Source organism: Acanthochromis polyacanthus, chromosome 17 (genome assembly GCF_021347895.1).
Source record: "Acanthochromis polyacanthus isolate Apoly-LR-REF ecotype Palm Island chromosome 17, KAUST_Apoly_ChrSc, whole genome shotgun sequence".
NCBI lineage: Eukaryota > Metazoa > Chordata > Actinopteri > Pomacentridae > Acanthochromis > Acanthochromis polyacanthus.
In genome coordinates this window covers 26360415-26377256 of record NC_067129.1, presented here as the reverse complement: position 1 = coordinate 26377256, position 16842 = coordinate 26360415, and the positions used below count along the sequence as shown (strand labels likewise).

The 16842-nt window shown below is 40.6% G+C and overlaps 1 protein-coding gene across 1 annotated transcript; it reads left to right on the top strand.

Moving 5' to 3' along the window:
• Positions 1-992: 992 nt before the first annotated feature.
• LOC110959218 (scavenger receptor cysteine-rich domain-containing group B protein) lies at positions 993-12504 on the top strand. Its single transcript, XM_051937920.1, has 9 exons — positions 993-1128; positions 1938-1974; positions 6155-6498; positions 6602-6670; positions 8641-8955; positions 10527-10598; positions 10777-11091; positions 11793-11873; positions 11988-12504. The coding sequence occupies exons 1-9, from the start codon at positions 993-995 to the stop codon at positions 12302-12304; spliced, it is 1686 nt and encodes a 561-aa protein (XP_051793880.1). The 3' UTR covers positions 12305-12504.
• Positions 12505-16842: the final 4338 nt, after the last annotated feature.

Genomic DNA, 16842 nt, shown 5'->3' with positions numbered 1-16842 from the left:
CACAGATTTGCAAGTTCAAACAACCAGTTAAGCAGTTTAAGACAAATATAAGTCAAACAAACTAAGATATTTAATCAATTTAACCTGATATTTTAAGTCACATCTTTCACGCATATTTAAAAGTTTAAATTTAATTTTGCTGTGCATGTATATTTTATTACCATATTGCATTTCTCTGGTCAGTTAAAATGTCCCTTTTTAAAGGTTCTTAGAGAATGAGCATCTTGAATTATTTTACAGTATTAGATAAATGTAATTCATGTAAGTTTTTCAGATGAGAAGAATGCAGGGTATTCAGTGTCTGGCCACAATACTATCTAATTCTGATTACTGAGTGATTGTCAGTGAATCCCAATATTCGATGTCTGAAGGAAAATCCCCTTGAAAACAGTGACACAGGTGTCTGGCTCTGTCTGTAACACAAGCCTTCCACAGCTGCTGATGATGCTCACAAACTAAACTTCCCTGCTCCAGACTACCAGACCTCACAAGCCTCACCCTGCTGCCAGGTTGGAGCACGGTGGCCATTTTGTGCTTATAAAACAGGGATGTAACTCAACCCTGTTCTTGTTTTTTTGGGGTTTTTTTTCATTGGCAACAGCATCAACAGTTGGTTGCTCATATCTGGGAAGTTTGGGTCAGTGTTCACCATTAGAACTTCCCTACAGCTCTCTGACCATAGGGAGGGATGTGCGACGTGATCTTTGGAAACGATTTATTTTTTAGCTACACACTTTCCATTTTCCAAGCTCTGACCTCAGACTACCATCAATATCTACTGCAGCACAATAACAACAGCTGCAGGCTCCATCGGGCAAAACAATCCAATGCTATAATTAGGTTACTCTGAACCAGGAATGAAAAAGAGCGATTGTTTTGTAGTAGTAGAAAACACTCGGGTCTGTTCCATACAGTTTCTCATCCAGCTGAGGACTTTGGGCAGCATGATGAGAGTGACTGAGAGTGTGTGTGTATTTATGTGTTGCAGACGGATGGTCAGCCAGGCAGCCATGCGAGGTCAGCGTGTGGTGGAGAGCGTGTGCAGGTGCTGGAACCCGGCCGTCTGGCTCCTGGTGTCCCTGCTGGGGTCCCTCATCTTGGTGGCTGTCAGTGTTCTGCTGCGACTTGGTGAGTGTGTCTGGATGAGGGCCAGTGATGCCTTCTGAGACTGTCCAAAGAGTGCAACAGGTCCAGGCCACTTCTTTTATTTACCTGAATGTATACTAACAGAACTTTGCATGTGATTAGTGAAAAGGTGGCCATTTACAATGACACAACAGTAATTTAGTAAAGAGATAACAGATGTTGGGGTAGCGATAGTCAGACAGTCTACACCTTTAGTCTTATTTACATTTCTATTTTTATCTAAAAGGACACTTTCTAATTTATATTTGTAGTGTGTTATCATTGTGAAATGTAGCAATGTGAAATATGTATGGAAAATGAGTATACTATAAAGTTCAAGTGTTCCTGTTTCTGAAAAAAATTATGATGGCCCTTTCTATCTGTCATTTAAATTAGGGCCATTAACATTGCGTCCTATTGACAAAATTCCCATTGAGATTTTCCATATTTTCAGAGAAACAATTGCTACAGTTATAAACTGAAGCATAATATGACACATGAGCTGATTTCTTGTGTGTCAGTACTTCAACACATGTGTGAGGCAGTAATAATGCTGAGGAACCGGGCGTACCAGCAAGTGAACTCCCTGTAGATGTGTCCTTTTGTGTCCATAGTTACTGTCTGCCCCAGTCACAGCTGGCTAAAAGCCCTGAAGTTGTTTTGAAGCGAGCCAGGATCAATCGTACTCACTTGATCAGCAAATGTACAGGGAGAACTTCAACGGTTAAATGTGCTGACACTAGCCTATTGATTGATCTTTTAATAGTTGTCCAAATTTATGCCTTGCTAATCTTTTTGTATTTTAATTTCAGGAGACATGAAAGTAAGCAGACGGGCTGTATCCAGTAAGTAATATTCATGTTGATCACAATTTACTTTTATGATCTTTATAAGTCTGAGTGTCACCTGCATGTGAAACTGTAAACTGATGTATTCACAAATCTAAAGTATCTACATACCTACTGTTCATGTTTCAGTGTCACTCACAAAGTGGAGAAGCATTTGAATTGACCCACATTGGTTGTCATGATTTTGAAAAGCATGTCTTTGGTGTCTTTGTGTGTTGTTGAAATTTGAGATATTACCCTTCAGACGCTAGAATGCTCTTTATTTCCAGTTGGGCTCTTGGGAAAACATGTTGCATCAAAACCCTCACACCTGAGACACATGGTCCTTTCATGTTTTGCATAAAATGTGTCTTAACTGGTTTAACTTATTGTATTGCTAACTCTAAAGTTAAAGCAAACTAAATGTTAGTCTGGCAGAGTTGCTGAGGAGTTTGTCCATCCAGTCCACATGTGTTTTGAGGACATGGAGAAGGTTTTAAATGGCGTCCCCCAGGGAACCCTTTACAGATTACCACGGGAGTATGGAGTACCATGACTTTGTTAGGCACCAACCCGTCCTTGTACGACCAATATAATAATAACAACAAAAAGCACTCAGAGAGCGCAGTACTCTGCCAAGGCTGCTCAGTCATCGTATCATTTCTGACGGATTAAATAATTAATAAAAAATTACCTTGCACTGAGCCAAGGTGTGCGTAATGCTTTTGTTACGTGATGTACCGATACCGAATCGTGTGACCCAAATGTGTTTGTGGGCAGTGGGAATTGATGGGACTCAGAAACACCCCCATAACTGAATCAATCGCTCCTTGTATAATTTCTGACGAATAAGTCCTGGTAAGTCAGTAATGGTTGATTTTTAGTAGGATGTGTCATCAGCAGGCAGCTGACGTAGTGCTTACTTGTAGCCATAATTATCTTTAATTAATTATTTAACAAATCCTTGGATCCAGACTACAAGCCAAAATTTACAGATCTCTACCACCTGTGCTACATTGACTTCAGGGTCCTTGAAAATTAGGCACTTTTCATGGGGGGCAATGTTCAGCAGTCCATATCTCTCTAAATATTGTGCCTAGAGGGCTCCCCCTGTAAAAGTTATAAGACAGTCTGGTCTAGAGCATTACTAAATGGTGCTAAGACATTAATCTGTAGGATTTCTAGTATTTTTAACACCCTTAACCCTACTCGTGAGTGGTTTTTACAAATAATTTATACATTTTGGGCAAGCCCTCCTGCTCTGTAGAGACTTCTCCTGAGTGTGTGTGTTGTTTCCAGGACATCACCAACATGTAGAGAGCTTGGAGAAAAAAAATTCAAGTCTCTGTGATACCCAGAAGCAGAGATATAACCGTTTTAAAACCTTAGAATTCCAGGCGAGGACTGGGGGGAGGGCATTTTGGCCTGAATTATTAAAATTTGAAAATGCCATAACTCAAAAACTACTGGGAGTAGATGCCTGTAATTTTGCACACAAAGCGTTTTTATCATGATCTTCCACCACCAGCACCCACAGTAAAATTGAAGATGGTGCTGCAACCACTTTCCTGAATATTTGGTGTTTTGGGATGGAATAAGCCAATGGGAAATCCTTAACAAAGCTGTGAATCCAGATTAAAAGCCGCATCACTGTGAATGTAATGAAGTGGTCTTTGTGTCAATTCTGACCTTCCCTGAAAATTTCATCCAAATCTGTTAGTCCGTGTTTGAGTAATGTTTTACACATACAGACAGATAAACAGATTCACAGACAAATGCACCGTCACATAACTCCGCCTTTCCTTGGCGGAGTAATTAAGAATTAAAGATGACATCACACCAAAGAACTAGGCAACTAAAATTTAAATACAGCAAGAGGGAAGATTTAAAACAAACAGGTAAATAGCACATAAATACAGAATACAACACTAAAACTATTTAAAGCTAAAAGTAAACTTCACATAAAAGCGAGTCTAAAAAGTGGGTTTTAAGAAATGATTTAAAAGAAGTTATTGGCTCCACAAGCTTTGTCACCTCAGGAGGTTATTCCAAAGCCAAGAGGCCCTGATGGAGAAAGCTCGGTCACCCTTAGATTTAAGCCTCGACTTTGGAACGACCTGCATAGATCCACCTGAGGATCTAAGGCTATCAGCAGGTTCATAAGGGGTTAACAGATGACAAATGTAGCTTAGGGCAAAATCTTAAAATCAATTACAATGGACAGGAAGCCAGTGGAGGGAAGCCAACCGGTCAGAAACCCAGCTTCTGCGATTTGGACAAGTTGGAGGTGATAGATGAATTTTTCGGGAATGCCAGAAACGAAGGAGTTGGAGTACTGAATGTATACACAAGTTTTGCCAGATCTGGGTGTGAGAGCACCGACTTAATCTCGGAGATTGTTCTGATTTGGAGGAAGCAAGACTGGATAACCTTTTTGATATGGATAGCAATACTGAGGTCTGGATCAAATAAAAAGCCAAGATTTCTGGTAACAGGCTTTAAGTTGGTGTATAATGGGCCAACATTGTTGCTGTGAGACTGCTGTGTATGATAAGAGGGTTAAAAAAGTAATATTTCAGATTAAGATTTGTTTAGTTGAAGAAGGTTGTGAGCCACTCAACAATTAATGCCATTGAGACAATTTAAAACAGCAGCTGGGTCTCCTGGATCAGCAGGTCTCAGCTGAAGGTATATCTGTGTGTCATCTGCAGGAAAATAAAAAGACACATCTCGATGTTGGATTAAATACCATTAGGGAGTAAATAAATAGAAAATAAAATTCGACATAAAATTGAACCTTGCGGTGCACCACAGGTAATTGGAGCTCAACAGGAGGAATGATTACCATGGCGACTGACTAGGCTATGTCTAAAAGATAGAAGTAAAACCAATCAAGTGCAGTGTCCCTGATCCCAGCCCAAGTTCTGAGATGTTCGATTAAAATTGCATGCTCTACATGTCAAAAACTGCCCTCAGATCTAAAAAAAAATCAAAGTTGCACTCTCTACTCTGCTAGCAGCCAGGAGGAGGGCAACACAAAGCACAGCTGAAGCCAGTATAATTTGATTTGTTGGTATCTGGTCACAGACCAGTTAGGTGACACTGGGGACAGAGTGGTCCTGGCCTCCTGCAACCCTCCATGGGATAAAGCAGCCAGAGAAAATGAATGGATAGATAGTATTTGGTCAGAACCTCAAGTATTGGACAAGCCGATATTCTGATCTGACAGTGTTGCTACAGGAACAATACAATTAAAGTTACTATTCATCTTCTGGGGAACATGGATGTGTACGCCACATTTGCAATCCATCCAAAAGCTCTTGAGAACACTTTGCACCACAAAGGAAGATCATCAAATTTAATGATGACTACAAATGTCTGTGCAAAACTGAATGGCAATCCATCCAATAGTTGTTGACTTCTCTTTTCTTACATGCGGCTAACATGGCTAGAAACCCAAACAAAGCCACAGGTGGGATATTTCTATTGTAGCTGCTACAGCCTGAAAAGGCCTCCTGTTGTGGTGTCAGTCTGTGTCTAGTGTTACAGGAAAAAGGATATAGTAGATATAGAGTACAGTAACTATGGAAGGCCAAGAAGAGCCTGTCAACAAATCATTTGACCATACTCTCTCGCTTTCTCTCCCATATCCCTCCTCCCTCTTGTTTCAGCTGATGGCAAGCAAAGTCCAGTGATGACGCCGTATCAAGGTAAGTGTGAGCTATACAGCTACATCCACATCCATCTCCTCACCTGCCCAAAGCATTTATGTTCAGTTGAAAACATATCTGCATCCTGAAAACCTATCAGTGTCTGGCAGTGTGTCAGTAAAAGAGAGTACAGGAGGCAGAGCAGTGCCTGGGGCTCTTTAAACAAGGTCACTTTCCCAAGTCTCCATTTCCCTAATCCCTACTTATTTGCTATCTAACTTCCCACCCTCCTGCATCCATCTCACTCTCTTCCAAGGAGTCATGTGGCTTATTGTGTGCCTTAACTTGGTAGGATTATTCAAGGAGGATTTTTTTCTTCCCATTAATGGTTATTACATTAGAGCATGACAGTCCATCTTCTTTATATCCTTTTTTTCAGGCAAGTTATCAAAATGTCCCTTAGACAGTAGAGCTTTCATGAACCTTTGGTGGCACATTTACAACCAGTTTGAACACCCTCACCTTTCACTGCAAGTTAAATAAATCTGACAGAGCGAAAGGCTCACTGATATTATCTGCTTGTCTCTCCGAAGTGCGACTAGTGAATGGACGTAACAGGTGTGAAGGTAGAGTGGAGGTGGGCTACAATGGCTCATGGGGCACAGTGTGTGACGACGACTGGGACATGGTGGATGCCAGTGTGATTTGTCGTCAGCTGGAGTGCGGACTGGCCGCAACAATGGGCAGCACCTCTTCGTTTGGACAAGGCACAGGGCGCATCATGTTGGACAATGTGGACTGCAGAGGAAATGAAACAAACCTTAGCCAATGTCATAGTCAGGGCTGGGGCATCCACAACTGTTACCACTATGAGGATGTGGGTGTTACCTGCAAAGGTAAAGCCTTTATATCCATTTGTAGTTGTAGTCGTGAATGATGTTTTCTTGGAAGAAAAAGAGGACAAACTTACTGAGATTTGCCCTCTTTTTTGGTTGCTAGAAAATGCCACGCTGGGATCTAGAGGTTTTGAGGATTCCACCACACCACCACAGGAGAACTCTGGTTTACGTAAGTATTCTCTGCCTTTATCAAAATGAGACTCATCCTCTACCAACTTGAAATGTGAGAGGGATAGATTAATCCTTAAAAGAAGAAAAACATAAAAACAGATGGCTAAATTTCACTAACACATATTAAAACTTTAAGATTTTAAACTAGGGTCCATGTGAAAAAGTTAGACCACAGTGAAACCACAGGACAACTTGAAAATGTGTATAGCAAACTTTCCATGTTCCTGACTACTGAAATGTTTGTGTCTGTTCATATTTAAAGCTATCAGTTTGCATTCAGTGGATCACAAAGCCATTTGCATGCAAATGAGCTCTGTGGGTTATTTATCACAGTAATAAAGAACCCACAGAACAGTGACAACCAAAACTGTGTTTCTTCTCAGCTCTGTGGAGTTTCTTAGCAACTTTCAGTTTATCATTTGGGTTTTGGTTTACTCTATCCATTCTCATATTGCCATGTTTGGTCACAGCCATTTTAAACACTATATTGCGACCAAGCTGACCAGTCACTACGGTTACATACAGTTGTATTTCTGGGGAGGTGCACATCACTGTTTAGCGCAATTGAAGCGGAGGACAGAAGTTTAAATCATGTTGTTTTATACACTGGGTATTAGTTAAAGAGCCAAAATTTTACCAGCAAATATTGGACTTCATTCATCACGTAGCAAGAAAAATGTCTTTAAATAAATGGAAAAGTTACTGAGTTTCTGAAGGATGTGTGATCTGGCAACTGATAATATGGCGATGTTTTTTAACAGCTGCAGTCATAGAGTCAAACAAATTTTTTATTGCAGGTCTAAGCGTTTGACTTTGAGAGACAAACTACACCTGTGTTTGGAATTAATCTTCATCGAGCACAGCTGATTAAATTAATCTGCCACCTGCAAAAATGGACTCATGCCAGGTTGATTTGCATAAAGCTTTCAGGACAGATGCTGCATTGTCTCCATCCTCAATAAGTACAACACAGTGTTTGTATGCTTATCTCATTCTGATGCATATTTTGATGATGATATATCTTAAAATACAGACCATATAGGATACTCTAGAAAATGCTGCACATTTAACTTGAGACCAGCATTTCTCTGACAACAGGGTTTTTATGGTCTGGGATGAAACATACAGAGATTTAGCTGACAGGTGGCATGCCAGATGTTATCACAAAATGGAAGGGCAGGTTTTAATCAAATAATGAAAGATGACTTACTTTGTCATTGTGTTGGGTCCAAAATGCAGAAATCTTCATAAAACAACAGAATGAATACAAAGTATATCAAAATTCAGTTTAGATGATATATTATTTTGAAGCTTTTAGACAACATCAAAGACATACCAATGCAGTGGGAAGTGTCTTTTGCACACTTCAAGGAGACTGTACAACACACCCCAAAGGCCTCTTGAGTTCCAGGTCATCCTTTTTGTTTGCTGGGTTTGCCTTTGTTGTGGCTGCCCGTTGTTTTTCTCCCTAAATCCCAAGAGGATCATGAGAGACCAGAGCAGAATCTAATTTGGTTTACAAGTGACGTATCTAGCTACTACGTGGTGGCAGTCATGCAGTCCCCTGGGGATGTAGGGAAGTCTAGCAGATTCACGGTTCTCTTAAATGATGGACACATGAGAATCTCTATTGTCTGTGTTTTTGTGTGGACGAGGCATAAAATGACAACATCTGTGCTTGGTACAATATCAGATGTTCACTTGACTATCCAGCATCAGTTTTGTTTTCTGGGTCCACAGTGTGTATTGTAACGCCCACACCTTTCTCCTTTCTCATTACCAGTGTCTCATTTCTTCTGTCCTCAGCACACATTCAAGCATAAATCCTAGCAGTCACCATTTACTTTGATAGACCCAAACTGATGAGAGATTCTAATAAAAACCTACAGACTCTAAAAATATGTTCTATATAGAAAGATGTATTCAGCAACAGTCACTATAAATCCTTCCCTCTCGCCCTGTGTTTAGGAGATGGCACCATCCGTTTGGTGAATGGACAAAACGCCTGCCAGGGCCGGGTTGAGATCTACTACCAAGGAAAATGGGGAACAGTGTGTGATGATGACTGGCAAATGAACAATGCCTGGGTGGTGTGTCAACAACTTGGCTGCGGTAGTGCCATTTATGCACACACCAACTCCTACTTTGGCTACGGTACCGGCTTGATTCTCCTGGACAATGTCCAATGTTACGGCACTGAACCGGACCTGACAAAATGCAGAAGCCTGGGCTGGGCCAAACACAACTGTGGCCACCATGAGGACGCTGGGGTCACCTGCTCTGGTATGCTGATCCCAGTCATGTCATGCATAATGGCACAGGAGAACCGATGTACAAGAGAAAATATTATCTCAACAAGTATATTCACACTAATCTGCCACCATTCCAGCAGCTGTGTCAGGTTACACTGAATTCTAGTGGTACCCTAAGCTAAATGCTAATTCCAATGTGGTACTCATAAGAATGTTAACATTTTGGCATTAAGCAGGTATGCTTACAATTTTTACAATCGCAATTTACTGAGGACTTAGATTATATTTGAATATTTAGGGAAATGTTGAGCAGGAGTCTCAAGGAGGACGCCGGGACCCCTGCTTGGAGCATTAAACACTTAGTTTCCTGCATTCTGGTGATTTTTATGCAGCTATTTGTGCCCTTTCTGCATTCATTTACAATATTTCTGTGAATTTATGTAAATGAAAACACAAAATTTAGGCACAATGATTTTTTGGAATGTCTTTTCAAAATGAAAAGCCATTTGTAAATAAGTACTGAAATGGTAGTGAATTACAGCTAGAAATGATGGGGATGTCACTTGTTGTGAAATGTTTAGGGGCATTTGGACAGTCTTCAAATCAATCTGGACAAATTTCATGACAACCTGTGGCGATCCAATCGCTGAGTACTCTGATTCCCAGATCCGGACCATTTGCTGAATGTCATTCCCTTGACTTCTTTCCCTAATTTCTTGTCTGTTTTTGTGGAAACTGTTAAATAAGGACTAAAAAACAAATTATATAAACTATGAAAGTGAACTTCATGATGGCACAAGAGGAAATATCAGAAAAGAAGTTGGAGTTATCCTCTGGGGACCACGAATGGCTGCACAACATTAAACAATAATCCATCTAATTGTTGTTGGAAGATTTCAGTCTTAATCTAAGTGGTGGGCCAGACAGTCAGACATTATCATTCACAACACACCAACATGGATAAAAAACATGACATTTATCATTGTGATTGTTTGGATTTAATTTCTACATTATTTACTGTGACAATAATGTCAGTGATAATTAGTTGCTGAAAAAATAGTATTAAGCTTTTATAGATAAACTAAAAATTTAACATAACATTTTAGTTTATGGTATCAGTATCAGTGCTTGCAACAAACAGAAGCAGAAATTTACAAAGCAGAAGATGTTTTGTACATTTAAAAGCTATTTAATTTTAATTTTCTGCCCACTTCAGGATCCACTACCAACCCGCCTATAGCAACTACAAACCAGAAGGGGTTCAGTGGAACAGTAGACACTCAAGGTAAAATCATACTTTTCACTACAGATTGTGTTTCTGTGTGTGCTAGCAACCACAAATTGATTATTAGTCCTTTGTACCAGCATGTCCAGTTTTTTTGTGCAGGATGTTTTCCTCAGTAGAGATGAAAGGTGCATTTTTGCCAAATGACCAACAGAGAGAGCCATTTCTCCCCCGTTGTCTCCAAATGGGCTTCACCTCAGTGTCACAAAACATGGTGGGAAAAGTGTTCAGCGCACAAACCCTGCCATGGTAGTTACGAACAGGTAGTCTGGTGCATTGATTCATCACACAGTTTTGCTTTTTCATCTTCCCTCCAGCAACAGACGAAGTTCCAGTCACGGAGTCAACAAGTACAACAACAACTGTTACCACAACGGTCCAGACAAAACGTAACGATGTTTTACTGATTTCTGCTTGATAAACACAAATTCACTGTTTTAAAATTGGATACTTTAAGAGAATATTATTGCATTTTATGCAGATATCACTCATTCAGAATACAAAAGAAAAGATATAGTTTCTACTGTAAATTTGCAATAAGGTAACTGTCTGTTTATTTCTATGCAGGCAACCCAACTATTCGTGTGATGAATGGGAACAGTAGCTGCCAGGGTCGTGTAGAGGTCCTCTACAAAAATGTTTGGGGGACGGTGTGTGATGATGATTGGACCATGCCCAATGCAAAAGTAGTGTGTCAGCAGCTTGGCTGTGGCCCACCTATTGCTGCCAAGACCCAGGCCTACTTCGGCTATGGTTCAGGTCCGATCCTGCTGGACAACGTGGAATGTAATGGCGACGAAGCTGAGCTACCCGACTGCTTTCATCTGGGCTGGGGTCAGCACAACTGTGGCCATCATGAGGATGCTGGAGTTATCTGTGCATGTAAGACTTGACTTTGCTTCATGTGGGGCTAAACCGGGCTTCATTAGACATACATTCATAACACGAGCATAGGGAATATCTGTCTCTATAGTCACATAAGCATCTATCTTAAATTATCAATTACACATAAAGCTCATACTTTCCCTTTATCTAGTCATATATGCCCACCCTGCTGAGCTGTCCAGTCGCAATGCATGACTGTAGTACTCTGAGGAGGAGACAGCCCAGAGAGCATAAAAAATACAGTGGATGAGTCAAGGCACATCAGCGTCATTGCATGCCTGCAGGCCAAATTTAACTCCTTTAAGGCTAAATCAAATGCACACATAGACTTGCTGCTATTTATACAGTAAATTCTTGGTTTTACATCGATAGGAAAATATCATACATTTGTTCTCTGTTGGAAGCAGTTTGTAGTCGTTTTGAGTAATTTTTTCCTTCAGTAGGTAATTAGAATAAGCAAAGAGGACATCATTTATGCATGGAGGCAATAAGGACTAAAACTATTACAAAAATGCAATTACAGTTGCTGAAATTATTTCTGCAAAGTGTGTCTGTATTATTTTCTGAAAGAAACCTTGGAAGTAAATAGGCTTTCTCTATTGATCAGCAGGGTAATTAGAAGAGAGCCTTGCTAATGTGTTTGTGGTCTGATATTTCCTGAGCAGAAGCATCACTCTGATTTCCTCTTCTTCTTTTAGCTTTTGAATTCCAATTTACAAGTACGCGTGACTTTGGAGTGACAGAAGCGGCCACCACTACTGCCCCACCACCCACCGCAGGTAGGTCACTTATCTTCAGTGAGTTCACAATCAGCTGCATCATTGTCCTCTAGAATAACAGTTAAAGACAGTTAAGATTCTGAATTTTCAATACCTTTCTTTGTTTTTTTGCAGGAATGGTGAGACTGGTGGGTGGCCAGCATCGTTGTGAGGGTCGAGTGGAGATGTACCTAAATTCTGAATGGGGCACAGTGTGTGATGACGCTTGGGACCTGCCCGATGCCCAGGTTGCGTGTCAACAAGTGGGCTGTGGAGAGGCCACGGCAGCTCAAGTACAAGCTTTCTTCGGGCCTGGCACGGGAACAATCCAGCTGGATAATCTCAAGTGCAATGGTGCTGAGGCATCTCTGCAGGAGTGCTCCCATATATCCTGGAATATGCACAACTGTGACCACTCTGAAGATGCTGGTGTCACTTGTTCACTGTCATGATTTCAGCAGAGCCACACTCCCACCTCCTGAGCAGGAAGTGGGCCTACCATCCTGGGACTTGTATGCATTATGTAAATAACAGCTTTCACATTGCTGAAGGAATACTTCACCCTCAACAACATACAAAAACAACTGATATGACAATATATAATTACATATTATAACTATATATGTTTATTAAGCACTTTATAAATATTTGATATAAAATACAATGTACACATTTTTATTTGATAAATGAAGAAAAAATAAGCTTTTAACTGTCCGTCTGTCTTTCATTGGTAAAATATTTACTGTACATGTTATACTTTGATGATTAATTAAGGAATGTACTGGAGGAAGTCCATCAGTTTATAAGTGTATGGATAAAAGTAAACATATTTTTACAGGAAAAAAATTAGATCCACAATCCAAAAATATATACAGTGCCTTGTGAAAGTATTCGGCCCCCTTGAACTTTTCAACCTTTCGCCACATTTCAGACTTCAAACATAAAGATATAAAATTTTAATTTTTTGTCAAGAATCAACAAGTGGGACACAATCGTGAAGTGGAACGAAATTTATTGGATATTTAAACTTTTTTAACAAATAAAAACCTGAAAAGTGGGGCGTGCAATATTATTCGGCCCCCTTGCATTAATGCTTTGTAGCGCCACCTTTTGCTGCAATTACAGCTGCAAGTCGCTTGGGGTATGTCTCTATCAGTTTTGCACATTAAGAGACTGAAATTCTTGCCCATTCTTCCTTGCAAAACAGCTCCAGCTCAGTGAGGTTGGATGGAGAGCGTTTGTGAACAGCAGTCTTCAGCTCTGCCCACAGATTCTCGATTGGATTCAGGTCTGGACTTTGACTTGGCCATTCTAACACCTGGATACATTTATTTGTGAACCATTCCATTGTAGATTTGGCTTTATGTTTTGGATCATTGTCCTGTTGGAAGATAAATCTCCGTCCCAGTCTCAGGTCTTTTGCAGACTCCAACAGGTTTTCTTCCAGAATGCTCCTGTATTTGGCTCCATTCATCTTCCCATCAATTTTAACCATCTTCCCTGTCCCTGCTGAAGAAAAGCAGGCCCAAACCATGAGGCTGCCACCACCATGTTTGACAGTGGGGATGGTGTGTTCAGGGTGATGAGCTGTGCTGCTTTTACGCCAAACATATCGTTTTGCATTGTGGCCAAAAAGTTCCATTTTGGTTTCATCTGACCAGAGCACCTTCTTCCACATGTTTGGTGTGTCTCCCAGGTGGCTTGTGGCAAACTTCAAACGAGACTTTTTATGGATATCTTTGAGAAATGGCTTTCTTCTTGCCACTCTTCCATAAAGGCCAGATTTGTGCAGTGTACGACTGATTGTTGTCCTATGGACAGACTCTCCCACCTCAGCTGTAGATCTCTGCAGTTCATCCAGAGTGATCATGGGCCTCTTGGCTGGATCTCTGATCAGTCTTCTCCTTGTTGGAGGTGAAAGTTTAGAGGGACGGCCGGGTCTTGGTAGATTTGCAGTGGTCTGATACTCCTTCCATTTCAGTATGATTGCTTGCACAGTGCTCCTTGAGATGTTTAAAGCTTGGGAAATCTTTTTGTATCCAAATCCGGCTTTAAACTTCTCCACAACAGTATCTGGGACCTGCCTGGTGTGTTCCTTGGTCTTCATGATGCTCTCTGCACTTTAAACAGAACCCTGAGACTATCACAGAGCAGGTGCATTTATACGGAGACTTGATTACACACAGGTGGATTCCATTTATCATCATCAGTCATTTAGGACAACATTGGATCATTCAGAGATCCTCACTGAACTTCTGGAGTGAGTTTGCTGCACTGAAAGTAAAGGGGCCGAATAATATTGCACGCCCCACTTTTCAGTTTTTTAATTGTTAAAAAAGTATAAAATGTCCAATAAATTTCGTTCCACTTCACGATTGTGTCCCACTTGTTGTTGATTCTTGACAAAGAATTAAAATTTTATATCTTTATGTTTGAAGCCTGAAATGTGGCGAAAGGTTGAAACGTTCAAGGGGGCCGAATACTTTCACAAGGCACTGTATAATAAAAGAAATGAAGAAAATGATACTGTATATCATAAACAACATGAATACAAAGAAACTGATACATCCATGAGTAAATGTGTTATAGCTTGTGAATATATGAAATAAATGATGTGTTTCTTGCGTTCTGTAAACTCCAATATACATAAATGTAATAATCATTTATATGTCACAAAATAAATTTTCCTATTTTTCTGTATATAACATATTTTTGGTGTAAAAACAGACTTGTTCAAATCGGTGAATCTGCAATGGTCATTCACCTATACATATGTATCTGTCTGATTGTTATTCATCTTTAGTGGCACATATTTGCCAATATGGTGACTTCACCATCTGAATTTGTTAAGAGCTGTCACAGCTCCCTTCTCCTCTGCTTTGCCTGTCTCCCATCTGCTCCTCTGCCCTGTATCTTCCCCTACAGCTCGGTGCCTGAGTGGAGTCTAGCTTCTCAGCTGACTCCACTCAGGCAATCAACCACCTCCACGGCTCCCGGACAGCTGACTATCATCTCACTAATGACTCACCTCTACAATAAGTACCGGCTCAGCCTTCCACTCCCTGCCAGAGTGTTGAACAAGAACCACACAGTTCAGTTCACTCTCTTGCCTCTCACTATATCTGTTTTGAGTTCTTACTTTGTTTTCTTGCGTTGTTTTTCCTGCCTCCACACAGTTCAGCTGTCCGGGATCCCTGCCATTCTCCTTCCCCTCCAGCTCTCCCCAGACCAGTCATCACTGGTTTCCCCTGCCTGGACCCCCCCACTCCTGCCTGGATTCCCCACTCCTGCCTGGACCCCCACTCCTACTTGGACCCCTTCTGTCCCTGCCTGGAACCCCCCGCTCCTGCACCCTGGTTTTCCCCCACCAAGCCACCATTTCATCCCCCAGCAATAAAACACTTCATTCCAACCAGCCTTGGTGGTCTGGCTCTCTGCTCGGGTCCAGCCCTCCTCAGACCGTGACAAGAGCAGAGGAATATGCCACAGGAAAAACATAAGTCTTCATTTTTCTGGACAGATGGGACGTTTATGGGACAGAATCAGGCTGAGATTTGCAGTTGCTCTGTTTAACTGAAGCTTTTTAACCCTTTCTCTTACGTCTCAAGCCAGTCCATTTCCTCTCCATTAACTATTTAGCATTTGTAGTCAGTGAAAACAAGCTTTCAAGCAAATGTGTATAATAATATTACAGTGTTAGCTTAGCCAGGCCCTGTATCAAAGAAAATAATATTCCAAAAATGATTTAGCTGATATATAATTTTCAAATGAGTCAGTTACAATGAAATAGCCCAAATAACTAAACTTACCGTTGCCAGTAGGACATTACAGCTAGCACTGAATAATTTAAGTACAAAGGTAAAATGTAGTGTAACAGCAGCAGAAGTTTAGAATAATGTCATAAAAATACTCAATTATATCATTTATACAGGAGTATCAATCTAAAGTTTGCTAATGTTAGCTAACATCAGTCACAATAAGCTAACAGTCATGCAAACAGCAGTTAAACTCTGTATACAGGAATAAGCAAGGGTGACTTTTATTGGTAATGAGTTACACTTTTCATTCATATGGTAAAGTGATATTACACCCTTGTGCAATATCACTTCAATGTTAAATGCTTCAAAACTGTAGTACCTCTCAATAATTGCATTATTTGAAGTAGTGATCAACCAAAAATCAGCGGAAATACATTTAAAGCAGTGATCCAGATTTATTGAATGTTCCACAGTATCACTAATCAGAGTTGCAATGCTCATGGACAGTGCACTTCTTGCTTAATCTGCCTTTGTAAACAGGCTACTGTTCCAGAATTGACACAGGAGGTATCACTCTAAACTGAATTTCTGTGACATCTGAGACTATGTGGAGGACATTGTATAACACCAACCTCTATGGACCGTTTCCAAGAAAAACACCCTTGCTAGCTGTTTGCATTAGAAATGCAAGATGAAACTTTGCAAAAGAACAGGAACGAAACCTTATGAATATTGGGAAGAGATTCTTTCATCAGATGATCCCATGGTGAATTTGTTCATTTCAGATGGGGTCCAGTATGTTTCAAATGAACCAGGACCACCATATTCTATGCATCGTCCAGACAGTGAAGCTCGGAGATAGGACTGTGGTGATATTGGGCTGCGTGATTGCAAAAGGTGTTGAGAAGATGACATTTACAGATGGAACGATCAATGTCTGCGTATATACCAAAACACTGCTGACCCACAGTCTGCAGGAGCTTGGCAGAACATGAGTAGTCAAGTATGACAATTATCTAAAGAACAATGCAACATCACACAAAAATCTCTAAAGAACAAAACAGTGAAAGCTATGACCTGGTCAAGTATGTTGCTTGACCCGAATCCAATTGAACACCTTTGTCATATCTTAATCAGACAGGCAGAGCCACACACCTACTCCAGCAAAAAGCAGCTAAAAATGCCTCTAAGATGTGGCAGAATGTCTCTTAAGAAATGGGGTATTCTCTGTG

Coding starts and splice junctions, on each gene's coding strand:
- LOC110959218 (XM_051937920.1), top strand. CDS start 993: ATGGTCAGCCAGGCAGCCATGCGAGGTCAGCGTGTGGTGGAGAGCGTG. Junction 1,129..1,937: donor CAGTGTTCTGCTGCGACTTG/GTGAGTGTGTCT, acceptor TTTTAATTTCAG/GAGACATGAAAGTAAGCAGA. Junction 10,599..10,776: donor CACAACGGTCCAGACAAAAC/GTAACGATGTTT, acceptor ATTTCTATGCAG/GCAACCCAACTATTCGTGTG.